The sequence below is a fragment of the Anser anser genome (genome assembly GCF_964211835.1).
Source record: "Anser anser genome assembly, chromosome: 1".
Classification (NCBI taxonomy): domain Eukaryota; kingdom Metazoa; phylum Chordata; class Aves; order Anseriformes; family Anatidae; genus Anser; species Anser anser.
Genome location: NC_139720.1, coordinates 56,409,457 through 56,430,531, shown reverse-complemented (window position 1 = coordinate 56,430,531; position 21,075 = coordinate 56,409,457). Strand labels below are relative to the sequence as shown.

The 21,075-nt window shown below is 51.0% G+C and overlaps 1 protein-coding gene across 26 annotated transcripts in view; it reads right to left on the bottom strand.

Moving 5' to 3' along the window:
* RBFOX2 (RNA binding fox-1 homolog 2) overlaps positions 1–21,075 on the bottom strand; it is a 169,564-nt gene that overhangs the window by 83,461 nt on the left and 65,028 nt on the right. For 2 of the 26 annotated variants that reach the window (XR_014586319.1, XM_083842600.1), the window contains exon 1: positions 1,462–5,045. The exons of 8 other annotated variants lie outside the window; for them this stretch is intronic. Coding sequence is in view for 13 of the 18 variants with exons in the window: in XM_083842600.1 (XP_083698726.1) it covers positions 1,462–1,815 (354 nt within the window). In the remaining 5 variants the exon portion in view is untranslated. Of the gene's footprint in view, positions 1–961; positions 1,289–1,461; positions 5,051–5,089; positions 5,285–21,075 lie in introns of those variants that run through there. 16 more of the 26 variants (XR_014586320.1, XR_014586321.1, XM_083842616.1 and 13 more) reach the window with 14 other exon arrangements.

The window sequence follows — 21,075 nt, the reverse complement described above, 5'->3', positions numbered from 1 at the left end:
TCAAAACAGAAAGCCTCGGTCCGGGTGAAAAGGAATCGGTAATGGAAGGGACTAAATAGCAGGAGCAGAAGGTGGGGCTTGGGAGCAGGGGAAGATACCTCGCAGTGGACAGAGACCTATTTTTCAGCCACTGACAATCAATGCGGGATGAGAGACGGCACGGGTCAAAGCGGGTGTCACTTCTCGCAGCAGATCCGTGGGGAGCCAGGCAGTAGTGGCAGCACGGCCCCTGGCAGCGGGACATGCAGCACCTCAGCGCGGGCAGGCGAACGGGGGCTCGGCGAGGGATAAGGGAAGCCAAGGCTCGCGTGTGTGCACCCATTTGAAAAATGATGCAAAGCTCCGCAGAAGGGGAAAGGGGGGGGGGGGAGGTGGGGGAAGAGCTTGTAAAACCCAGATTTGAAGAAAAGTTCCTTCCGAGCGCCCTTCCCTCCACCCGCCTTGGGAATACCCCCCGAAGGCTCCCAGCTCCGCAAGGCGCTGCAGGGCGTTATATAATGCCCCACTCCCGAGGCTTCCAGCCCGGCGATGCCGCTCTCCCTCCTCCTCCCTTGCAGATGCCAAACCCAGAAAAAAAACCCACCGAAGGAAAAAAAAAAAAAAACCACAACAGAAAAACCCCAAAACCGTGCAGAGACCTTAATAAAGCTACCGCTGCCCGACCTCCACCGGGCTAACCACCCCCCCCCCCCGGGTCTGCCGGCCCCGCCGGGCGGCCGCTTACCTTTGTGCGGGGCCGGGGCCGGGCAGCCCGGCACGGGAAGGGGCCGCCCGCTGCCTTCCTCTCCCTAGAGGGCACTGCGAGGCCGCCCCGAGCCCCGACCCTTCCCTCCCCGGCTCCTCCCGGCCCAGGTGAGCGGCGCCGAGCCGGGGGGAGGCTGCGGGGCGGCCCCGGCTCGGCTCGGCTCGGTTCCCCCCCCCCAGCCCCCGGAGCTCCCCCGCCCAGACAAAGCAGCCTTACCTGAGTTACCATTTTCTTTTTCTCCATAAACCAAAATGGGGGAAAGCCCGGCCGCGGGGAGGGGGGGGGGTGAAAAAAAAAAATAAAAAAAAAAAATAAAATAGCGAAGATTTTTTTTGTTTAAAAAAAAAAAAAGAAAAACCCCCGCGGCTCCGAGGAGGCGGGTGCCTGCGCTGCGCTGCCTCGCCGGCGCGGTGCCCCCCGAGCCCTTAATTTTTTTTATTTATTTATTTATATATATTTTTTTTCCTCCCTTTCTTCTCCCGTGTTCCTCCCTTTCTTCCCCCTTCCTCCCGCCGCCGCCGCCCCCCCCGGCTCGGCCAGATGGCTGCGGGAAGCGCCGCCCCGCCCGGCCGCGGTAATTAATACGAGCCGGGACCGCCTCCCCCGGCCCGCCCCGCCCGGCTCGGCCGAGACCACCACCCCCTCCCCCCGGCTCCCCTTCAACCTCCCAAAAAAAAAAAAGCGGTGCCCCCCCTTCCCCCCCCCCCCGCACCCACCATTCCGCGGCCGCCCGGGGCCGGGGCTGCCCCGCGCCGGAGCCCCGTGAGGGAGCGGCGCGGCGGGGAGCTGCGGGCCGGCCTCCTCCTGCCACAAAGGGGAGCGGGCTGCACGGCTCCATTCGCTGAACCGGAAGCACTCGGAGCGCCAGGAGCTGCGGCTCTTTCATAACAGGGAGCGCGGAGAGCCGGGAGCCTCCCCTGCTTGATGGGATTTTTCCCCAAAAAATAAATGGGGGGGGGGGGGGGCAGCACCTGAGCGGCGCCGGGTCCGCCGGGGAGCTCGTAAAATGGCCGGCCGCGCCGCTGAGCCGCTTGGCGGAGGGGGACGAGGGGTGCACGTTTTCCCGGCATCGCGCCCACGAAGCCCGCTGAGGGCTGTGGTGATGCTGCGGGGCCCTGACACGAGGATGAAACCAGCGAAGGCCAGCTGCCCCTCCGACACCTCTTCTTGGCGCCTGGGGCTCCGGAGACCCCCCAGGCTTCTGTGGCGGAAGAGCCAAGTTACACCGCAGCAACACCTCTCGTCCACATGCACTCTCCTTTGCACCCATATCCCCGGCTATAATTTACACTAAAAAGATACGATACTATACCAGGCAGCCTGTGCTGGCCCCCACTGCTCCCCAGTTTCACTGCAAACTGAGCTCTGCCTCCCGCCCTCCCGTCTCTACCAATTCAGCCGGAGGGCAGCAGGAGCACACATCACAGCCCTCTTTGCTCCTCCAGTATGAAAAGCCCAAGATGCCAGCAAGCCATGATGTCCCAACGGAGCAGAGCCCACGTTTTCCCGAGTTACTGCATCCTCTCCACTAACTTGCTTCTTATGACACTACACAGGTCTGCCGGCAGTATTGCACAACCAGGGAAAAGAATTGGAACTATTTGTTTCCCCTATTACAAACCTGTGATTCTGGAGCACAATTCTGGGTCAAGTGTGAGTTCCATTTCAAAGCGGCAGAAAACACGGTGACCTCCTTATACCTTTGCCACGGCAAAGCACCAGGCTGTAGCTACGTGCATCTCATTCACCAGACCTCTGCAAATCACTCAGCGTAATTCAGCTTAAGTTAATGGAGATTAACTGTTGCATTCGCCCAGGCTGTACGGCATAAGGTGGCAATTTCTTGTCCCTGATCAAAGGACGTAGCGCAGACCTTTAGGGTACAGAAATGGCCAGCCACATTCATCCCACCACTGCTCACCCAGTGTTATTTTCTAACCCGCTCTGGCCTTCACCTCAGGAACCTCTAGAAATACTGGCCACCAAGGAGCCCTCTAAGGAGAGAGAGGAAGGTGTAAGTACCTACCCATCTGCACCACCCTGCTGCTACAACTGCTTTGCTTGTGTGCCAGAAGAGTGGGAATTCCCATCGGTATGATCTCCTGCTGGTCTCCCTCTTTCATCTGCATTGTAGGGTGGAAGTATCTCCTCCCTCTTGCTTGGAATTCACCCACCTTTGCTCCTGCTTAGCCAAAGAAACCCCCCAGTTTCTAACAGATGCGCTCAGGCAACAAGAAACACGGGTCTGCAGGAGCTCTGATCGCCCTGAACACATCTGACATGAAGAACACCCGATACAGAGATTCAAAAGCTTCAAGAATACCATGGAGAACAAGATCAGACTTGATAGCACACCTCGTCTTGGGCTCCACTGGGGCCAACAAAGCAACACCTGATGATGTACGAGACCGATAAAATTAACCAGCTGATCTGCACGACTCACCTTTCCCCCTGAGGACTGGGGGAATTGTCCGACGGTCAAGTGAAATAAGCTTGGTGGGCCTCCACCTAGTGTCACCTGTGTGCCAGTCACAGAACCGCCGCACAATTTACCATCATGGCTTGCCACCCTCCACCCAGGAGAGCCAAAGCCTCAAACTGCAGAGCAGACTGCTGAACGCGACAGGGACGCACAAGCAGAGCCGAGCACGGGAAGCCTGAAGAACACACAGCTCAGAGCCATGAGATCATCGCTTCCTACTTACTGCGTTTGTTCAAATAGCGACATATTCAGAACAGATCTAGATGCCAGGACTTAGGAGTTGCCATGATTTTTTGTGCATCACAGGCACATGTGCAGTGAAACTTCCTTCCCGTGCTGTGGAAGCAGCACTAGGAAATAACCCGGGGCAAATTAACCTCGCCTGCCTCCGCAGAGCTCATCATCCTTACCAAGCCAGGTAAGGCTTGTTGCTCACACCTGAGCACTTCGGCACCTCCGTTACATTCTCTCCTGTGCTCACCCAGACACACACGATGGCGTTTGTTAGTTCCTGCCATTCGTATCCTACTGGAAAACAAGCTGGAGAAGGCTCTTCAAGCAGCAGGTGATGGGGCAAGGCCGCTGAAATCACACCGGTGAGAGCACAACCGAAAAACTAACCTGTAGTTGGTCTAAGTGGTCTATACTTCCAAATGCTTCGGTTAGTTCAACACTCATAAGGCTGGTAGAAATGAAGAGAGAAGAGAAAGCCACAAACACTCTGCTTTAAGCAAGTTTCAGGACTTTAGCTTTTTCTTTCGCCATGCCTATAATTCCCCTGTGCTGCTAGGGCAGAAAGAAAGGCCAGCCTTCGATTTTAACATCCCATTACCTGCATTTCTGTGCTGGCTCAAGTTGAGATGGAGCAAACCTGCCAGCTGGATCAAGGCCAGAGGGAGGGAAAAAAAAAAAAAAGGTTCAAGTGCAAAGAACCAATTTATCAGGAACAAATCTTAACAACCAAAAGACACACTTCTGGTGGTGGAGTCTATTCATGTACGTAATAAAAAACCCGGTACAAGGTAACCTAACAAAATACTCTTTAGTGGCTATCTGAAGCATCTCAGGGTAGATAATCCTCAACTGTTAGTCTGCCTTTCACGTTTTCTGGATGAATTTGGTGCCTGTGAGGACAAGGAATGCTGACACTGAATAGTCAAGGATTGCGCAGAGAACATCATCTTTCACTTGGCTCCAAAAGTATTTGAGCCTGACCCAGAGCCCCTGGCTTCTCCAAGGCCACACGACAGGCCAGGAAAGCTCACGTGTGCTCCAAATATAGCCCCCTCCCCAGCAAGGGCTGCAACACGCCCTGCCTTGAGCAAAGCCCTCTGAAACCCACCCTTTCCCGTCGCCCTACTGGATCTCCAAGAGCAAAAAGGTGACGAGGGAGACTTTTAGAGGCGTTGTCGCTGGTTTCAGAGGAGGGAGGAGGAAAACGGGCGAGGAGCCGCTCCCGGTGGCTCCCCATCCCTGAGGGACAAGCCGCAGTCACACTTACAAGTCACATGCCCCGGGCAAAGCAGCAAGGCACTCGACAACACAGCAGTTTGCAGAGCGCGGCATTGCTGTCAACTCAACCCCCCTAAAAAAAAAATAAATTAAAAAATAAAAAGCCAGAAATGCAAATGCACACGGGTCTCAAACAAGGCAGTCAGGGGAGCTAAAGCGTCAGACAGGACCACTCGCATGCAGGGAGGCTCAAAGCCCTCGGCAGAGCCTCTGGGGAGCCGAGGCCTGGCACGCGCCGAGCGTAGTGGCAGCAGTGTCCTACAGGACCAGCACACAGGCTCCAGCCCGCCTGAGGAGCGCACGGAGCAACCAGCACGCCTCTGTCGAGTTGCCGCTCTCCTCTCGCTTACCTGGACGACTGGGTATTGATAATCCATACAATACACACCATACATAGCCAAAGATCCTCCAGGTAGAGGCCAAGAGGACGCAGGACTGGAGGCTTCAGACCCGAGCCTCCGTCTTTCAGCCTGGTGGGAAGGACTCTGGCAGCCCTGCGCAGTGCTTGGCTCAGGCCTCTGGGGCCACTCAGGTTGACACTGGCTCAGCTGAAAATAAAAAGGAGCTGCCTGGCTCGGCTCGGCTCAGCCCCTCTCTTCTGGGATCCGGCGAGGCAGCGCTCGACCATACGCAGCAGAGGCTCCTAAAATTAGAAATCCCGTCCGGAGAGCGGCCCTGGAAGCCTCGAGTGCCGCGCGTCCTGCAACGCCCGAGCGGCGAGCGGCGCGGCTGCCAGGGAGCGGGGACGGCAGGATCCTCGCCGCAGCCGCCGGGGATGGGAGGAAGCAAACAGCATTTCGGATCTGAAGGGAGCATATGTTCTGGGCTCTAGGTGCGTCAGAGGGAACGCTCCCAATCCAGGACAGCGAAAAACATATGGGACCGCTCCTCCCCCACCCCCATACCCTTCTTGCCGTCCTAGGCAGGGACAGGTGCTGGGATTAGCGTCGCAAAAACCCTTTGGTGCTGTGGAGGGGGGGGGGGGGGGGGGGACCGAGGCGAGCAGCCATGTCGATGCCTCGAGCCGAAGGGATCTCTTTCGGGACAGGGTATGCGGCCGTATCGGCTGACGCCTCGCCCTCCCTCCGCAGCGGGCCGGGGCAGCTGCCAGGGGGAGCCGGGCCTGGGGACGCCCAGGCCAGCAGGTCGCCCGCTCTCAGCTGTCCCACGCCACCCGGGGGGGATTAACGCTGCCCCCAAGGCCGGGGGGCAGTGGGGTGAGGGGGGCAGAGCCAGTTGTTCTTCCCCTTTTGGGAAGCGGCCCCCTCCCCGGCACCTTCTCCTTTGGCCCAGGCGCGTTCCCAGGGAGGAATAACCGACGGGGACAGATGCCGGGCTGCTCTGACAAAGGGCGGCAGGTTCACCCGGCCCGGCCCCGCGTGCCGGACGTGTTCCTGAAACCCGAGAGCCCACGGGTGATTCTTAGAAGACAAAACACGGCCGGGGGGCGACCGCCCACGGCAAGGCGCGTGAGCTCGCAGCCGCTGCTGGGCCAAACCCCGTCGGGTCCCCGCTGGCCTAGGCCTGGCCTCTCAAATGGCGAATGGCCCCAAACTGCAAATAGTTCTGGCTGACCCCCAGGCACATGAAATGCCGTCCTCCAGAGGGAGAGGCCTGTGACAGCCCTCCCTCTGGGGCTTCAAAAGTGAGACCGCTACGCTGATCAAAACCAAGGCATGCTACCCAAATCCCCCCTACTGCTTCAAATGCATCTTGGGCGGGGGGGGGCACTGCTTTGTTTCTTCTTCTTTGAACATTTCTGATCTTTAGTTTCTGCGTAGTGTGGCTGGGCACTGCTAACCCGCTCCGGGGTGGGCGGCTGGAGCCATTTCTGTACGATGGACCTTCGCAGGTTACCAGCATCAGCACGAGAAAGCTGTTTTCCCTTTTCCTATTCTTTGCCCCCTTATGTTTTCTTGTGGCACCTCCATTTTCCTTCAGACACCAAAATAAAAAACTGAAAACCATCAGCTTTGCATTTGGCACGCAGATTAGGTCCCTTCAAAAAAGAATTAAGTTTACTTTTTCATTCTCCCCCAAAGGTTAAATGCGTGGATCATTTCTCTCGCACCCTTTACATGGCACTCCACAGTTCAGGGAAGGGGAACCCACAGCCTCTGACCTATCCACATGGCAGGTCAGCTCTTGGCTTCTCCTCTGCTCCGACCGCCCCTTCTAGCTGAGCTGCCTCGGAAAAGGACAGCTACGAGCTGGGTGAGCAGCGACGGCAGCTGCCACCCACTCTCATCATCTTTCCTAGGGCCACTCCTGCCTGACAAAAGGAGCCTGGCCAATTTGGGGAGTATAAAGCATGCCATTTTCTACTTCTTAAACAAGAACAGCAAAAAACGTTTCTATAGCCATTGTTTCTGCGTGAAGATTGGCGCAGACAACAGAGAAGCTAATTGCCCATAAATGGGAAAGCAGCTATGCCTCTAAACCTCTTTGCCACGGAAAAAAAGGATGATTCCCAAAATAAACTTCCATCTTCTTCTGCCTTTGTCCAGTTGACTTCACCCCAGACTCAGCCCGGCTTTCTGGAGCTCAAGCCATGCCTCTTCCTCACCTCCAGAAGATTGCGTGGCTTCCCCTCCTCACTCTCCCTGCAAGCCCCGCCATAGGGCGCTGATTGTATCTGGTTTCCTCCGAACAGACAACAATGCTTATTTATTTATTTTTCCCCTTTCTGCAACTACACGTTCAATAGGTGTCTGCCCTTCATGCTTTTGCATAGGTCGTTATTATGCACTCGGGCAATTTAGTATCTCCAATAACATCTGTTTATGAAAAGGCATTAATTTATAAAAACCTGAAGTCTTTTCCACTGCTTGTTTTTGCTACTTCATATTACTGCCCCAGGTTTTAAAACCAAATCCCTAACTAAGTTAAAAACCTCACATTTATTTCACAATCCAATTTTTTTGTTATTTTCAACCAGGCCTCCAGGGAATAAAGCATTTCCAAATCCTCGTGCAGATATCTTACTATCTATAAATAACTGTCAAACGGGCAAAACAAAACAAGGAGGGGGAGCAGGGAGGATCACCCAACCTCTCTGTTGCTTTAGCTACAGCGGATAGATCCGGATAGAACCGTGATGTTGTAAAGTTTTTGATGCAGATTTAAGTACTTTGCCTTAACCAGCGTTGGGATACCCGGGTGACGCTTCGGTAAGGAAGCATCACACCTCCCGTGCCCCGCAGGGAGTTTAATTACACAAACTACTTGTAAACTCGCATGTGCCAAGACGGACACAGCAGGACTCAACGTACTTCATTGACCAGTAATCAACAACTGAACTGTCTACAGTGAAAATTCACTGTTATAGGGGCGATAGTGCCTGGTCTACTACTGCATGTTGACTTGCAATGAATATTAGTCAAATATAAGAAGGCTGCGCTCCATAATTTTATTTGGAGATAAATGCCCGATTACATTACCATATAACCTGCTCTGCACATGCATTTCCAGTAACACAAGTTGGGTAACTGTTATAAAACCATAGCCTTGATCCTGCAAATGCTCACACATACAAATAATTTTAAAATTACAGCAATATTAAGTCTCAATCTGATTCTTTGTGTCGGAGAGTCTCTTCAACTGCTATCGTACAACGCAATCTGACCTTTTCAGAAATTTTACCTAGCTACACCTCAGAACCAGGTTCTGCAGCTACGCTCCCCTGGCCCAGAGCCTGCTCTAGAACAGCGCCCGCCAGCAACTAGGAGCTCTGCACGTCTCCAGCTTCACCTTATTCCTGAGCAATTTCTGCTTGTTCTTTGTTCTTGTGCCAGTGCTGTCCTCTGGCTTAAACGTTTTTTCTCTTTCCCTAACAATTAACCTCCCTGATGTATGCCCCCTCTACCCCTTTAAACAAGCAGCTGTTCCAGTCTTTTCTCACGACAGGCTTCCTAGTTCCCAGTCTCCAGAAGACCTTTCTTCCACCTGATCTAGCCTGTGTTCGTCTTTTCTAAATAAAATAAAAAATAAAATTTAAATATATATATAGCAGCCAGAACAAGACGGTTGCTCCCAATCCGTTTCACAGTTCCAGCACTAAACTGCATCTTCTCCAGCCTCATTTGCACTTTCCTCTGCAGCGTCACATCAGATGCTGTAGGACCTGTGCTACAGTAAGGCATGTCAACCTGTTAAGAAAAATGCACGTTGGCAAGTTAAGAAAAAAAGAAAATCGTTAAAGACAGATAGGCTGACCTGACACAATGCTATTCTGATGAATTTGCGTTGCGTTTTATCCCATTTTTCGTTTGTGTCCAAGCCTTTAATTGCTGTTTTCATCTCAGATTTTGCACCCAACTGAGGCTGGCCCAACAGGTCTGTACTTAGGTCACACCCCATCATCGAGAGAGCTATGATGCTTCCTGTTCTCCAAGCAAACCATACCACTCCTGATCTGATAGATTTATCAGAACTTGCATTAGATCTGCAGTTTCACGAGGCAGTTCTTTTGCTTTCAGAAACAGAAACATCATTCCCCAGGCAACCCGCTTCCCAGCCCAGCCTGCACACACTGTGGTCTTTGAAACGTCTAACTTGGTTGCTTCCACAGTAATTTCATGCCCGTTACCATCCTGCCTTTACCCCCATTATCAACTCTACTTACAACAACAACAACAAGGATTTGTTCAATTCTGCCACCACAACGGGAGCATCCTCGTTAACTATCCTATCCCCAACACTGTGTGGCCCCACATCCTTCCTTCTCTGCAATTGTATTCTGAGAAACTGTTGCCCATTTTCTTAGTAACATTTGCAAGGTTTAACTCAGCCTGGTTTTTGGCAGGTCCCTATTTGTCCCCACATTTCCTGACCGTAAAGGCACAGCAGTCTCTGCTGATTCCTTATTCTGTCCCTTGTAAATTCTCTTTTTGCACCTAGCACCCTTTGTAAGGTGATTATGCCTCTACTTCGGAGGATGTTTTTCCTTACAAGCTTTTTCCCTTTCATTTGCATCATCAGAAATCTGCACCCGAAGCATCTCTGACAAAAAAAAAAAAAAAGGGAAAGGAAAGAAAAAACCCACCACACACACCCAAGCGTCCGAGCTTTCAATCCAGTTCACTGCCTTCACTAAATACATTGCTTCTTGTATCAAAGGTTGTATCACCATCATCACCCAGCACAAAGCTGAGGACATGGAGGCTTCTGAGCAGCTTGTTTTCCTGCACTAGTCATATCGGCTGCGATACATGCACTGTCTCAACAATACATGATGCTACAGTGAAGAAGTCTTTTGACCCTATTATTATTAGCAGCATTTGGTCTCCCAGCTGTATCTGAGAAATTAAAGTTTCTCATACTAATATTTATCTCTATAATGGTGCTGGGAATAATATCATTTCAGAGACTCAAGTTTGTATCTGAATCCAATCCTCTGAGAGATTACAGCAGACTCACGGAGCTCCCTCTGGGACCTCTTTTACCATTCCTCCCCACAGCAAATTTGACCAGAAATAGATCCTGTGTTATCGGTATTGCTCTTTTTTTCTTCTTTACAGTCTACTGCATACAATACAGCCTATCTCCTTTCACATCTACCCTATCTGAACCACACATAATCTTGAATACATGTTAAAGTCAAGATTACTATTCTTGCAGATTGATATTAGCCCTATAATACCCAGTTTCAAGTTCTGCACCACTAGCTCTGGTTCCTCTACTTGCTATTTCTAATGCCAGGAGCCCAAGAAAAAAAAAAAAAGCAAGCAGTATGTTTGCATATTTACCGATCACACAGCACACAGCTCCCTCAACTAACGGTATCACCCATCTAGTTACTGCTGGATTTTATTATTCTTCCTATAACATTGAATTTTATTATTTTCCATCTCCTACCAACCCATCACTTTGCCTGGAGACACTGTTTTACATGCCACTCTCGCAGCATTTACCTAATTTTCCTCTTTCTGTGCACAGAGCAAGGCACGGCGATTACACAAGTTTTTTTCCCAACGTTCTCCAAACCCAGAATTTTACTTCACATGCACAGCTCTCTTTGATGTCTGCAGACTGAGGAGCACTTTTGGAAAACGCAAGACCACAGCCCTGGGCTTTGCTTTGCCTGCTTTCTTCGGGCTGCTTAGAGGAAGCGTGCTAAGTCACAATTACAAGTACAGCTATATGAGCAGAAGCTAGCTACAGTCTCCCCACGCTTGAAGTGCATCCATGGTAGCTGCAGACATTTTCCAAGGGCATTTTTTTTTCTTTTAAATTGATAGAAAACGTAGTACTGTGGGGCTACAGCCATATAGCATGGAGCCTGAGATATCTCCGTGCTGCACAGTTGTTATACCACACTGATCTTTACTAAGGAAATTACACCAACAGTTTCATTTTATAAACTGAATTTATAAAATCTTTAGCATAATTCTCTGTTCTCTAGACAAATTAATCCAAGCCTTATCTAGTTACTCCCACTAAAGAGCTCTTACCTCCGCTGATTCTAACTCTTCATCTCTAGAAGCCTGGCTGATGCTCTTCCTCTCACCCACCAAAAATGGCATCTTTAACAATTAGCCAATCACTACATCTGCTAAACTGGGTCATCAGGGATCTGATGAGCAGCTTACAATATGTCTCTGCTTTTTAAAGACTGATGTAAATGTAGGAAACACGCCAGCAAGCAAGGATGCATTTTCTGGCTGGGTATGTACTGATTTCCATAGCAGCTAAATAGATCAAGCAGCTCAGCCAGCTCGTACCGGTGTTAGACAAACAGCACACGGTACCAAGATTACATCTTTGAAGCTGCAAGAGATTCTCGTTTTGCACCAAAGCAAGTCCCGCATCTTGAGCGCAAAGGTGCCTTTTGCTCACTCCAGGTGAGAATTATTTTGGAAAGCCATCACTCCTATGCACGGCTACATTTTCCAGCCTGTATCTTTTTATTTGTCTGGTGTGAAGAGGTATAACTTTTTTTCAAAAAGCTGCGCAATTTTTTTCTTCCAGTTTTTAATATAACCAATAACTAGAACAAAGAGCTGGTGACGGATCAGCTATTCAGGAGAGTGAGCAGCTCAGCACCAAGCCACTGTGGGCTGTTTTTTTTTTTGCCAGTGAAACACGTTAAGCATGCTAATGCTGGAGATCAGGATGGAGATGCAGTAAGCGGGAACGCAACCAGCAGGTCTGGGAGATGAGGGGTGGCAGCAGAAGCAAAGAGGAGTGTGCTGGATTAGCGTAATGAGGGCATCACAGGCAGGAATTTGAATGCGCTGGTAAAGCCATAGGAACCACTGCTTCCCTGAACCTGGTCTGATTAGTTAGTGCTACTGATTCCTCACATTCATTAGGATTAATGTTCCTAAACCACATTAGCACAAATGAAATTACCAAAAATACACTTTGAATCCAAGGAAATTAAGATCCCTCTGTCAGAAGAGCTAAGAAGCCCAAAGCTAAAGAAAGAGGCGAATATCAAGTTACTGGTAGCAGAGAAGACAGCCCCATCACACACACTGCTTCTGCCAAGGAAAGATCTCAGGCAGACAATGGGACCTCAGTCACTACCTCCTCCAGCTTTCATGGACACAATTCAAGATTTCGAGAGAATGTAAAAGAGAAAAATACCAAAGACCTTATTTAATAAAATGGAAGCTCTGAAGTAGTTCCTGTTCATTTCCTTTCCCCTCAAAGCACTGGAGATTTCCCTTTTCAATCATCTTCTGCTACACATTCTCCATTCACAAGGCAACGCGCCTGAGAAAGTGTTATGTTCAACTTTCGGCTTCCCTCACAATACCAACTTTAATATCTGTGCCTAGTTTTTAAAACTAATAAAAACCCACTTTCCCTATAACCTCAAACTGCGGGCACTTAAAAGAAAAAAGATGGGAAAAGCATTTACAGGAAGAAACCAGAACCCAGACCAACGTTGCCAGCACTGACTGCTGAACTGTCGACGCCTAATATCAAACCATTTGCAGGCATCTGTGCAGTCAGTGCAAGCAACCAACCTTCCTGAAGGCGCTGTGCCACCACCGTGCTCCGCGGGCCTTTGTGGACACGTTCAGCAGCCGTCCTCTCCCCAGCTGGAAGCAACTTGCTGCTGGCTACCTCTGTAAAATCATCTTCTGAATTGCTCAGACGTCCTCATTTCTACCATTACACGGGAGGCGAGGTGGGAAGAGCACAAATTCTGCTCCTACAGCTGGTGCAGCATCTTTCCTCGTGCCGTGGCATCTGCACGCAGGTCAGACAGCTGAGGAGACTCCACCCAAGGGTACTGAGAGAACTGGCGGAGGAGCTGGCCGAGCCGCTTTCCATCATTTATCGGCAGTCCTGGCTATCGGGGGAGGTCCCGGTTGACTGGCGGCTAGCCAATGTGACGCCCATCTATAAGAAGGGCCGGAGGGCAGACCCGGGGAACTATAGGCCTGTCAGTTTGACCTCAGTGCCGGGGAAGCTCATGGAGCAGATTATCTTGAGGGTCATCACGCGGCACTTGCAGGGCAAGCAGGCGATCAGGCCCAGTCAGCATGGGTTTATGAAAGGCAGGTCCTGCTTGACGAACCTGATCTCCTTCTATGACCAAGTGACGCGCTTGGTGGATGAGGGAAAGGCTGTGGACGTGGTCTACCTTGACCTCAGTAAGGCTTTTGACACCGTTCCCCACAACATTCTCCTCGAGAAACTGGCTGCTCATGGCTTGGACTGGCGTACGCTTCGCTGGGTTAGAAACTGGCTGGATGGCCGGGCCCAGAGAGTTGTGGTGAATGGAGTCAAATCTGGTTGGAGGCCGGTCACTAGTGGAGTCCCCCAGGGCTCGGTACTGGGGCCGGTCCTCTTTAATATCTTTATTGATGATCTGGATGAGGGCGTCCAGTGCACCCTCAGTAAGTTTGCAGACGACACCAAGCTAAGTGCGTGTGTCGATCTGCTCGAGGGCAGGAAGGCTCTGCAGGAGGATCTGGATAGGCTGGAGCGATGGGCTGAGGTCAACTGCATGAAGTTCAACAAGGCCAAGTGCCAGGTCCTGCACCTGGGCTGCAACAACCCCAAGCAGAGCTACAGGCTGGGAGATGAGTGGCTGGAAAGCTGCCTGGCCGAGAAGGACCTGGGAGTATTGGTGGATAGTCGGCTGAATATGAGCCAGCAGTGTGCTCAGGTGGCCAAGAAGGCCAACGGCATCCTGGCCTGTATAAGAAGCAGTGTGGCCAGCAGGTCGAGGGAAGTGATTGTGCCCCTGTACTCGGCTCTGGTGAGGCCGCACCTCGAGTACTGTGTTCAGTTCTGGGCCCCTCGCTACAGGAAGGACATGGACGTGCTCGAGCGAGTCCAGAGAAGGGCGACCAAGCTGGTGAGGGGTCTGGAGAACAAGTCTTACGAGGAGCGGCTGAGGGAGCTGGGCTTGTTCAGCCTGGAGAAGAGGAGGCTCAGGGGCGACCTCATCGCTCTCTACAGTTACCTGAAAGGAGGCTGTAGAGAGGTGGGGGTTGGTCTATTCTCCCACGTGCCTAGTGACAGGACGAGGGGGAATGGGCTAAAGTTGCGACAGGGGAGTTTTAGGTTGGATGTTAGGAAGTACTTCTTTACCGAAAGGGTTATTAAGCATTGGAACGGGCTGCCCAGGGAGGTGGTGGAGTCACCATCCCTGGAGGTCTTTAAAAGACGTTTAGATGTAGAGCTTAGGGATATGGTTTAGTGGAGTACTTAGTGTTAGGTCGGAGGTTGGACTCGATGATCTTGAGGTCTCTTCCAACCTAGAGAAATCTGTGAATCTGTGAATCTGGGTGTCTTACGAGGCCAAGAAACTACTGGACAGATTCAAGCCAAGGTTTGATGGACAGTAAGAGACATTTACTTACACGTGATGGAGTTTGTTTGCCTCTGCTACTCTAAACACTCCCAAACAAAGCTTTGTGGTCCTGAAACTGATCTAAAGGAGCTTAACAGCTAGGCAAGGTGCACACCCTGAACTGTGGTCATAAGATAGCTGCATCCTGTTACTGCCCTCTGCTCTTCCCTTCATCAGCTACGCTTAGCTATTAAATATTAATGGTTTGTCTAGACTGGAAAACTAGCACAGTTCTAAAACACAATTACAAATACACAGCGCGAAAGGATAGGTCAGAATTGAAAATTATTTCTTAAGTACCACTTCTTTTCAAAGCCTAAACAAACTCTGCTTTAGGGAAGGACATGGAAAATGGAGGCAGAGCCAGGGTACCGTGTGGGTCTGCTAAAGCAGCATATTGCGAGACCTCTGCCTACTGGACAACTGGCTTGTTTGTTCTGGAGAGCTTTCTCGCAGCCAGCCAGTGGAACAGTAGCATGAGCAAACTCCAGAAACCTACAAACTAAAACAGGACTCATGAAAACGCTTGGATCTTTCTCAGTCAGAAACCAGGATTTCTGCATACCCAATCTACGCAGTTATGGTTGTCAAGACAGACAAAGCTCTTGGTGAAGTTGCAGAGAGTGAAGTCTCTTGATCCTGAAGTTAGATCCGTGTAGGCAGAATCTTCCTGAAGTTGGTGAGACCCCATCCAAGTACAGATCCTGCCCACACAACCTCAGGTGCCAAACAGGGACCCAGAGTCTATTCAGGCAAAATTCAGATTGCCCAAAGTCCGCCTCTGAAATAACTACAAAGGAAAAATGTAAGGCAGTGATGAATGCCCAGGTGAAGTTTGAAAAATCCTCTGCCAGAAGACTGCGCTCCCAAAACTTACATTTTATGCATCACGCTAGCTAACGGAGCCAGCTACCAAGGAAGGCAGCTTCAACAGAACAATAACTCACAAAAATATAATTAGTGATTAAATTGCAAAATAAAGCTGACAGCAGTCTGGATATACCAGCAGCATACATAAGGCAACTTCGACTTTCATTCCTACCCCAACCCGCTGCTTTACGCACATTACAAAACAGTTTTTAATTATGCTATCTTGAGAAAACACCGGCACATCTGAGCATGACACGCGACAAGCCCTGAAGGAGCTTCTAAAACCAGACGGACTCCATCACCTTAGTTATTACCAGAGGCACAGTATAAAGGGGAAAAAAGAAAATATACACATATTTTCCAGAAAAAAAAAATACCCGCGTGTTGGGCCCGGGCCTCCTTTCAAGGAGAACTCTAAGTGCTTGGCATTGCTTCAGGAAGAAAATAAGTGTACTTTTGGGCTAAGCCATTTGGCAAAGAAGGTGATCATAGCACAGCTTTCTTTAGGGACCACTTGTGTGTGCACTGATCTTGGTAACGCTAGATGTCCGTCAAAATGCTTTTTTGCCTGTTACATGAGAAACAAAAGGCTTCCAGATGCAGGATTTCAACATCAAAGAAGGGAAGGAGTTTTCTCCTGATAGTTTAGACATTACAGGACAGCTATGCTGCCTTTCTATATTCCTTGGGGTGGGGGAAAAAAGGGGAAACAGAGAAAGAATAGAGCAAAGAGGTTTTCATCGCTGTAGAGGCGTATTAAATCTACCGGCTAGCTCCAGATCCTCAAACAGAGAACAGCTTTGCCCATTTGGAGTGCGGATTTGCCAAAAAATCCATACCCCCACTTGGATTCTCCCTTAGCAGGCAGCAGCAGTTCAGTTCGATCATCCTTCAAGGGACAACGTTTACCTATACAGTAACTGGGAGATCTAGAAGAGAAAGACCTCGCTCTTCTACAAAAGGAGCCAGCTTAAGCCTGAGTGTTCCTCCAGATCTACGCTAAGCCTACAGAAATTAAGGTTAATTCCTTAATTAAAGAACTATCTTCCTAAGAATAAATGTTATTAAAAGTCACCAGATGGTAATATCGGAGATACTCTCGACGAGCATTTTTAATTGAATGAATCACAAACTAGGTCTGGGCTACGCTGGAGGTTCCTCAGGCGCTGCCCCTTTTCCCGGTCCTCGCAAACGCTCGCCGGTGGCACGCCGGCTCGACCTCCGCCTTTCGCGGCGGGCTGGAGCCAACACGTCCCACCCCGCCTGTGCCTGGGGCGAAGGCAGCACATGATCGGTTATTGCTGAGCGCTTCAGTACGCGGCGGTGTCTCGCTCGTATCGCCCTAACGGAGAGGGGTTTTGGTACGGGCGGTCCTCCCCCCGTCGCCTCCCGGCTTATCAAGTTGCTCCCACGTGACAAACTAAAATAGAAGAAGGAGCTTGTGTCAAAAACAAAGAGCGTCCGCACCAGAAATCGCACTGGTGTTGGCTTAGATCAGCACGGCTTCCCTACCGCGCGCACCAAGCCAGAATTTGGGGGAAAGGTTTTCCCAGGCAGTACTTTGTTCTTTTTCTGGAGGAGCAAAGGCATTCCGTACCCAAATTGGTTCAACCAGAATAGAAGAGCAGCTGCCCACACGCTGTAACCACGCAAGCAAAAGACAAAACATGTCAAAAATATTATTTAAGCTCAGCTCTTAATTGAGTGGAAGTAGAAGAGAAATAAAAAACAGGCAGCACGGTCTCCGTGAGATACTGGGGGGAGCTGAGGAATCGGAGAGCACCGCGCAGGCAGGTCCTTCAGCTGCTGAAACAGCAGGTCCCGAGTAAATCTCAGAAAATCGTTTGGAAACGGTTCCAGCATGGCAGCATATAGAATATGACACCTTCAGCATAATCTGCAAAGACAATTTCATGAGAGAGGAATTACATCCGTCCATTAATTTCTGACAGCCCCTATTTAAAATCTTGCTCGACGGCTAAGCTCCCGATGAATCCTGCTTTTTCTCCATTCCGATTTAAAAAAGCGCAAAAACCCCAACCTCTTCAAACTTGCAGCCAGCTTAGGAGAGATTCGAGAGCAAAATACCAGAAGTGCTGCAGTTAAGAGTTCGGTGCATTTGCTGAGTGCACAGAAAGGATCCAGAAATAGCACGCAGAGCCGAGGTTTGGCAAGAACGACGCAGTTTACCCTGAAAGAGGAAAGTCAGACTTGCTAAATGAATGGTGACAGCAGCAAGCCATGCCTTAATGCAGGGATTCACCCCAGGGACTGCTCTTCTCGGGCAGAGGTGCTAGTTACTGCTGTGGATGTTGTGTCCCCGCTCTGGCGGTTTTACTCGAGAAGCAGAAAGCTGCGGCGAGGAGAAGAGGTATGCTGAGGCCACGGCAGCACACCGGCAAGGAGCAGTCTTCACATCACCTTCTGCCTCAAAGACAAAAATAGCAGAAGGCAGCGAGGCCTAGATTTTGTTTGTTTGTTTTGGAAACCTACTTATTCCTGAGAAAGCAGGAACGATCAAAACCCAAAATTCTGGATATCTTCTTTTCTCAAAACGACCCAAGACGTGGGCTCAGCAGTCTTCTATTGGCACGTAAGGCGGCGGCTCCACACGCTTCTCCCCAAATAGCCAAGAGGACAGAAGGCAGCCTGATGCCCCTCAGCCCAAAACGCTTCCCCACAGGCTGGCTCTGCCTCCCAGACAGCTCTGAAACAAGCCAAAGCACCTGAAGTCCCCGCACAACCACCACCGAGGGCCTTCTCTGGTTGTACCACCTAGACACAGCCTCCTCAGCAGCTCCCCGTGACCTGTACAACCATTCTCACACGTTCACTCACCCTGATTTACCACCATCTGCAACCACTCCCCCAAAAGCCGGATGGCGCAGGGATGGTCTCCTGGCTCGCATGAAAACCCTCACCTCTGTTTTCTGTCACTATCGAGAAATCTTCACCAAAGACTTGGCTCGTGCCCTCCGCACGCCTCTCCAGTTACGCCGCAGCGGGGCTGCTCGTGCCTCGCAGTAACTGGACTGCCGCCGCAGAAATTAACTGCAGCCCCACTGGGTTATCAGCTTGGGTATCGGCAGCGCTCAGGCTGCAGCCTTACGGGTCTCTTAGCTCGAATTTAAGAGAAGCACTTATCTCGAGCTAGAGATTTGTGCGTGGGCCAGAGTCAAACTAGGGCAACACTTAAGCTGCATCTCAAGCTCACACTGTAATGAAGCGAAAGCTGCAACTTCAGGCTCTTAAGGGGCACAGCAGGCACACCTCCTGCGACTGCTCAGAGTCAGATAGCTTCGGAGAAACATATGTGAATCTTCAAAATCTAATACAGCTCAACTGCCTGCGACTGAACGGCTTTAGCAGGCAGGTCGAGCTGCAGCGTCCTTTTCCGTATACATTACCCGGTCCTCAGTGCAGCCCTGCGAACAAGACCCTTTTCCGCAGAAGAGGAGCATGGGGGATGCAGAAACCCTAAAGGAAGCAAATTTCAGAATGGATGAATGCCAAAGGCATCTCTGGACAAAAGGAAGGCAAAACGACACTGCCACCCGACTGCCCCAGGGTACCTGGAACAGAACAGGAAAATGCGTGGCCACCCTAAGATGCAAAGAAAATGATGGTTAAATGAAAAAATTTAAAAAAAAAAACATACTATGTGCATGTTCTGTTCCCAACCTACCTTCCCTACAATCACAGGGCAGATCCAATAACAGCCCCTAAAAATCCAGCTGTCGCACCGTGATAGTTCAGGCGATGCCCACAGAGATCCAGTTACCTCGGCCGGTCCGTGTGTGCCCGAAAGCTGGCGCGGGCAGGGCCGTTCCTCAGCCTCGGCCCGCCAGAGGTCTGGAGAGCGGAGGCGAGGGCGACGCCGTGACGCTCAGATGGGGCTTGGAGCTGCGTGACAAGGTCACAGCGTAGGGACGAGGCGGCGGCAAACATCTGCTCCAGAGCTCGAGACAACAGGATGCTTAGAAACCTCAGAAAATAATTAAACCAACTAATGAGCCATAGCTGGCAAAGGAGCCACGGGTCAAGGAAGACACAAGTCCTCGGTGGGGGGAGAGGCTCTCCCATTTCGAGGCAGAAGGGGACCCAGTTACGAGCTCCACAGCGGAGCTGTGACAAGGGGAGGGAGACAGGGACACGCCGAGAGGATTTATTCTGGAGCTTCAGGGCTGGAACAGGAGGCAGAGGACGAACAAAAGGGAACGGCTGTGGTGGATCCGAACAGGGGCCGGGGGTGGGACAGCAAAGCCAGCGGGTTTGTTATTGTTTCGCTTTGTTTGTTTTAGAAGGAAGTTAATAGGAAAACGGCGGCAGCTTCAGAGGCTCGAAGCGCCCAGCTCCTCCTAGATTACGGCGAGGAGAAGGGCTGCTGGGGATCCTACAGCCCTCCTACCCTCGCCCGTGGCCGGGGGCGAGGGGGTTCCCGTATCAGCGCCTCGGCAGCACGGAGCTCCCTGCACCGGCACCAGCCGCCCGCCCAATTCAGCCCTGTAATCTCCCTCGACTTTGATTTAATGCGGCAATTACTGGTAATGTGGTTTGAAGGAGATAAATGCCCAGTACAGGGCTGGCTGGCACTGACGCTCATTCCGCTCATGATGCGAGAACAGTTTTAATTAAAATCCCCTTTATGATAAAGGAGCTGCTTGACTGGATGTTTCTGTGCAGCCCTGATACGGAGCCTCCTCCAAAGCGGATTAGAAATCAAAGTTTCCCCCTTCTCGCTACTGGCAACCCGCAAAAATATGGAGCACAGTCACCGTGTCACCCTCCTGCAATTCCCTTAACCCTACAGCTGCTGGGAAAACGCCCGCGTTTGCTTAAAGACAACTGCCACCTCTTGTCACGGCCCTAAGTGTTTTCCAAAAACCAAGCACTGGGGGAGAGAGCTCATCCCCCGCGATCCCAAATCCGTTTCCCTCTCTCCGGTTTGGAAGGGATTTATCTCGGCTGCTCGTGCCGCAGACCTGCCACTGCTTTGGCAAGATGGGAGGAAGACAGGGGCTGGCCGAAAGGGTGGAAAAGCAGGAGATTTTGCTGCGCGAGGCAGAGCAGGGCTGCGAGATAAAGGAAGAAAATCTGGCAGGGTGGTCACGATCCCAGCGCGGGCATGTCCCGGCGATGATCTGTCAGCTCTCGATCGAGTTACAACAAATGCAGGTGCAATTTGGGGTTGGTTTTCTTCTTTGCAGCATAGGAAATACCAGCGATGAATACATTACGCGCAGCTAGTTTCTATTATTGCGAGTGCCAAGAGCAGATTGTCACAGTGAGAAATTGGCCTTGTGCATGACACAGAAAAGGCAGCGCCGGGTTTGGAGGCCTGCAGACGGTGCGAGGGGAAGATAAAGAGCCTCGGGTCTGAAGGCACATCATCTTGCTCCTTAAGCCACTGAACCCGCGTACGGATAAAAAGGCTGATTTAAGCAGCTGAATTCCTCCTTGACCCTCGGAATAGATCTGGAGGCCGTGAGACCGCCTTGTCCCAAGACAGCCCCCCCAAAGCCTTTGCCTCATCCCCCCAGGATTGCTCTATATTCCCGAAATTCCCTTCTCCCCAAAGCCCTCAGTGCCAGTTAATGGTATTCCATTTAGAGAAACCTTTCCCTTTCCATTTTTTAGAGGTTAAAGTGG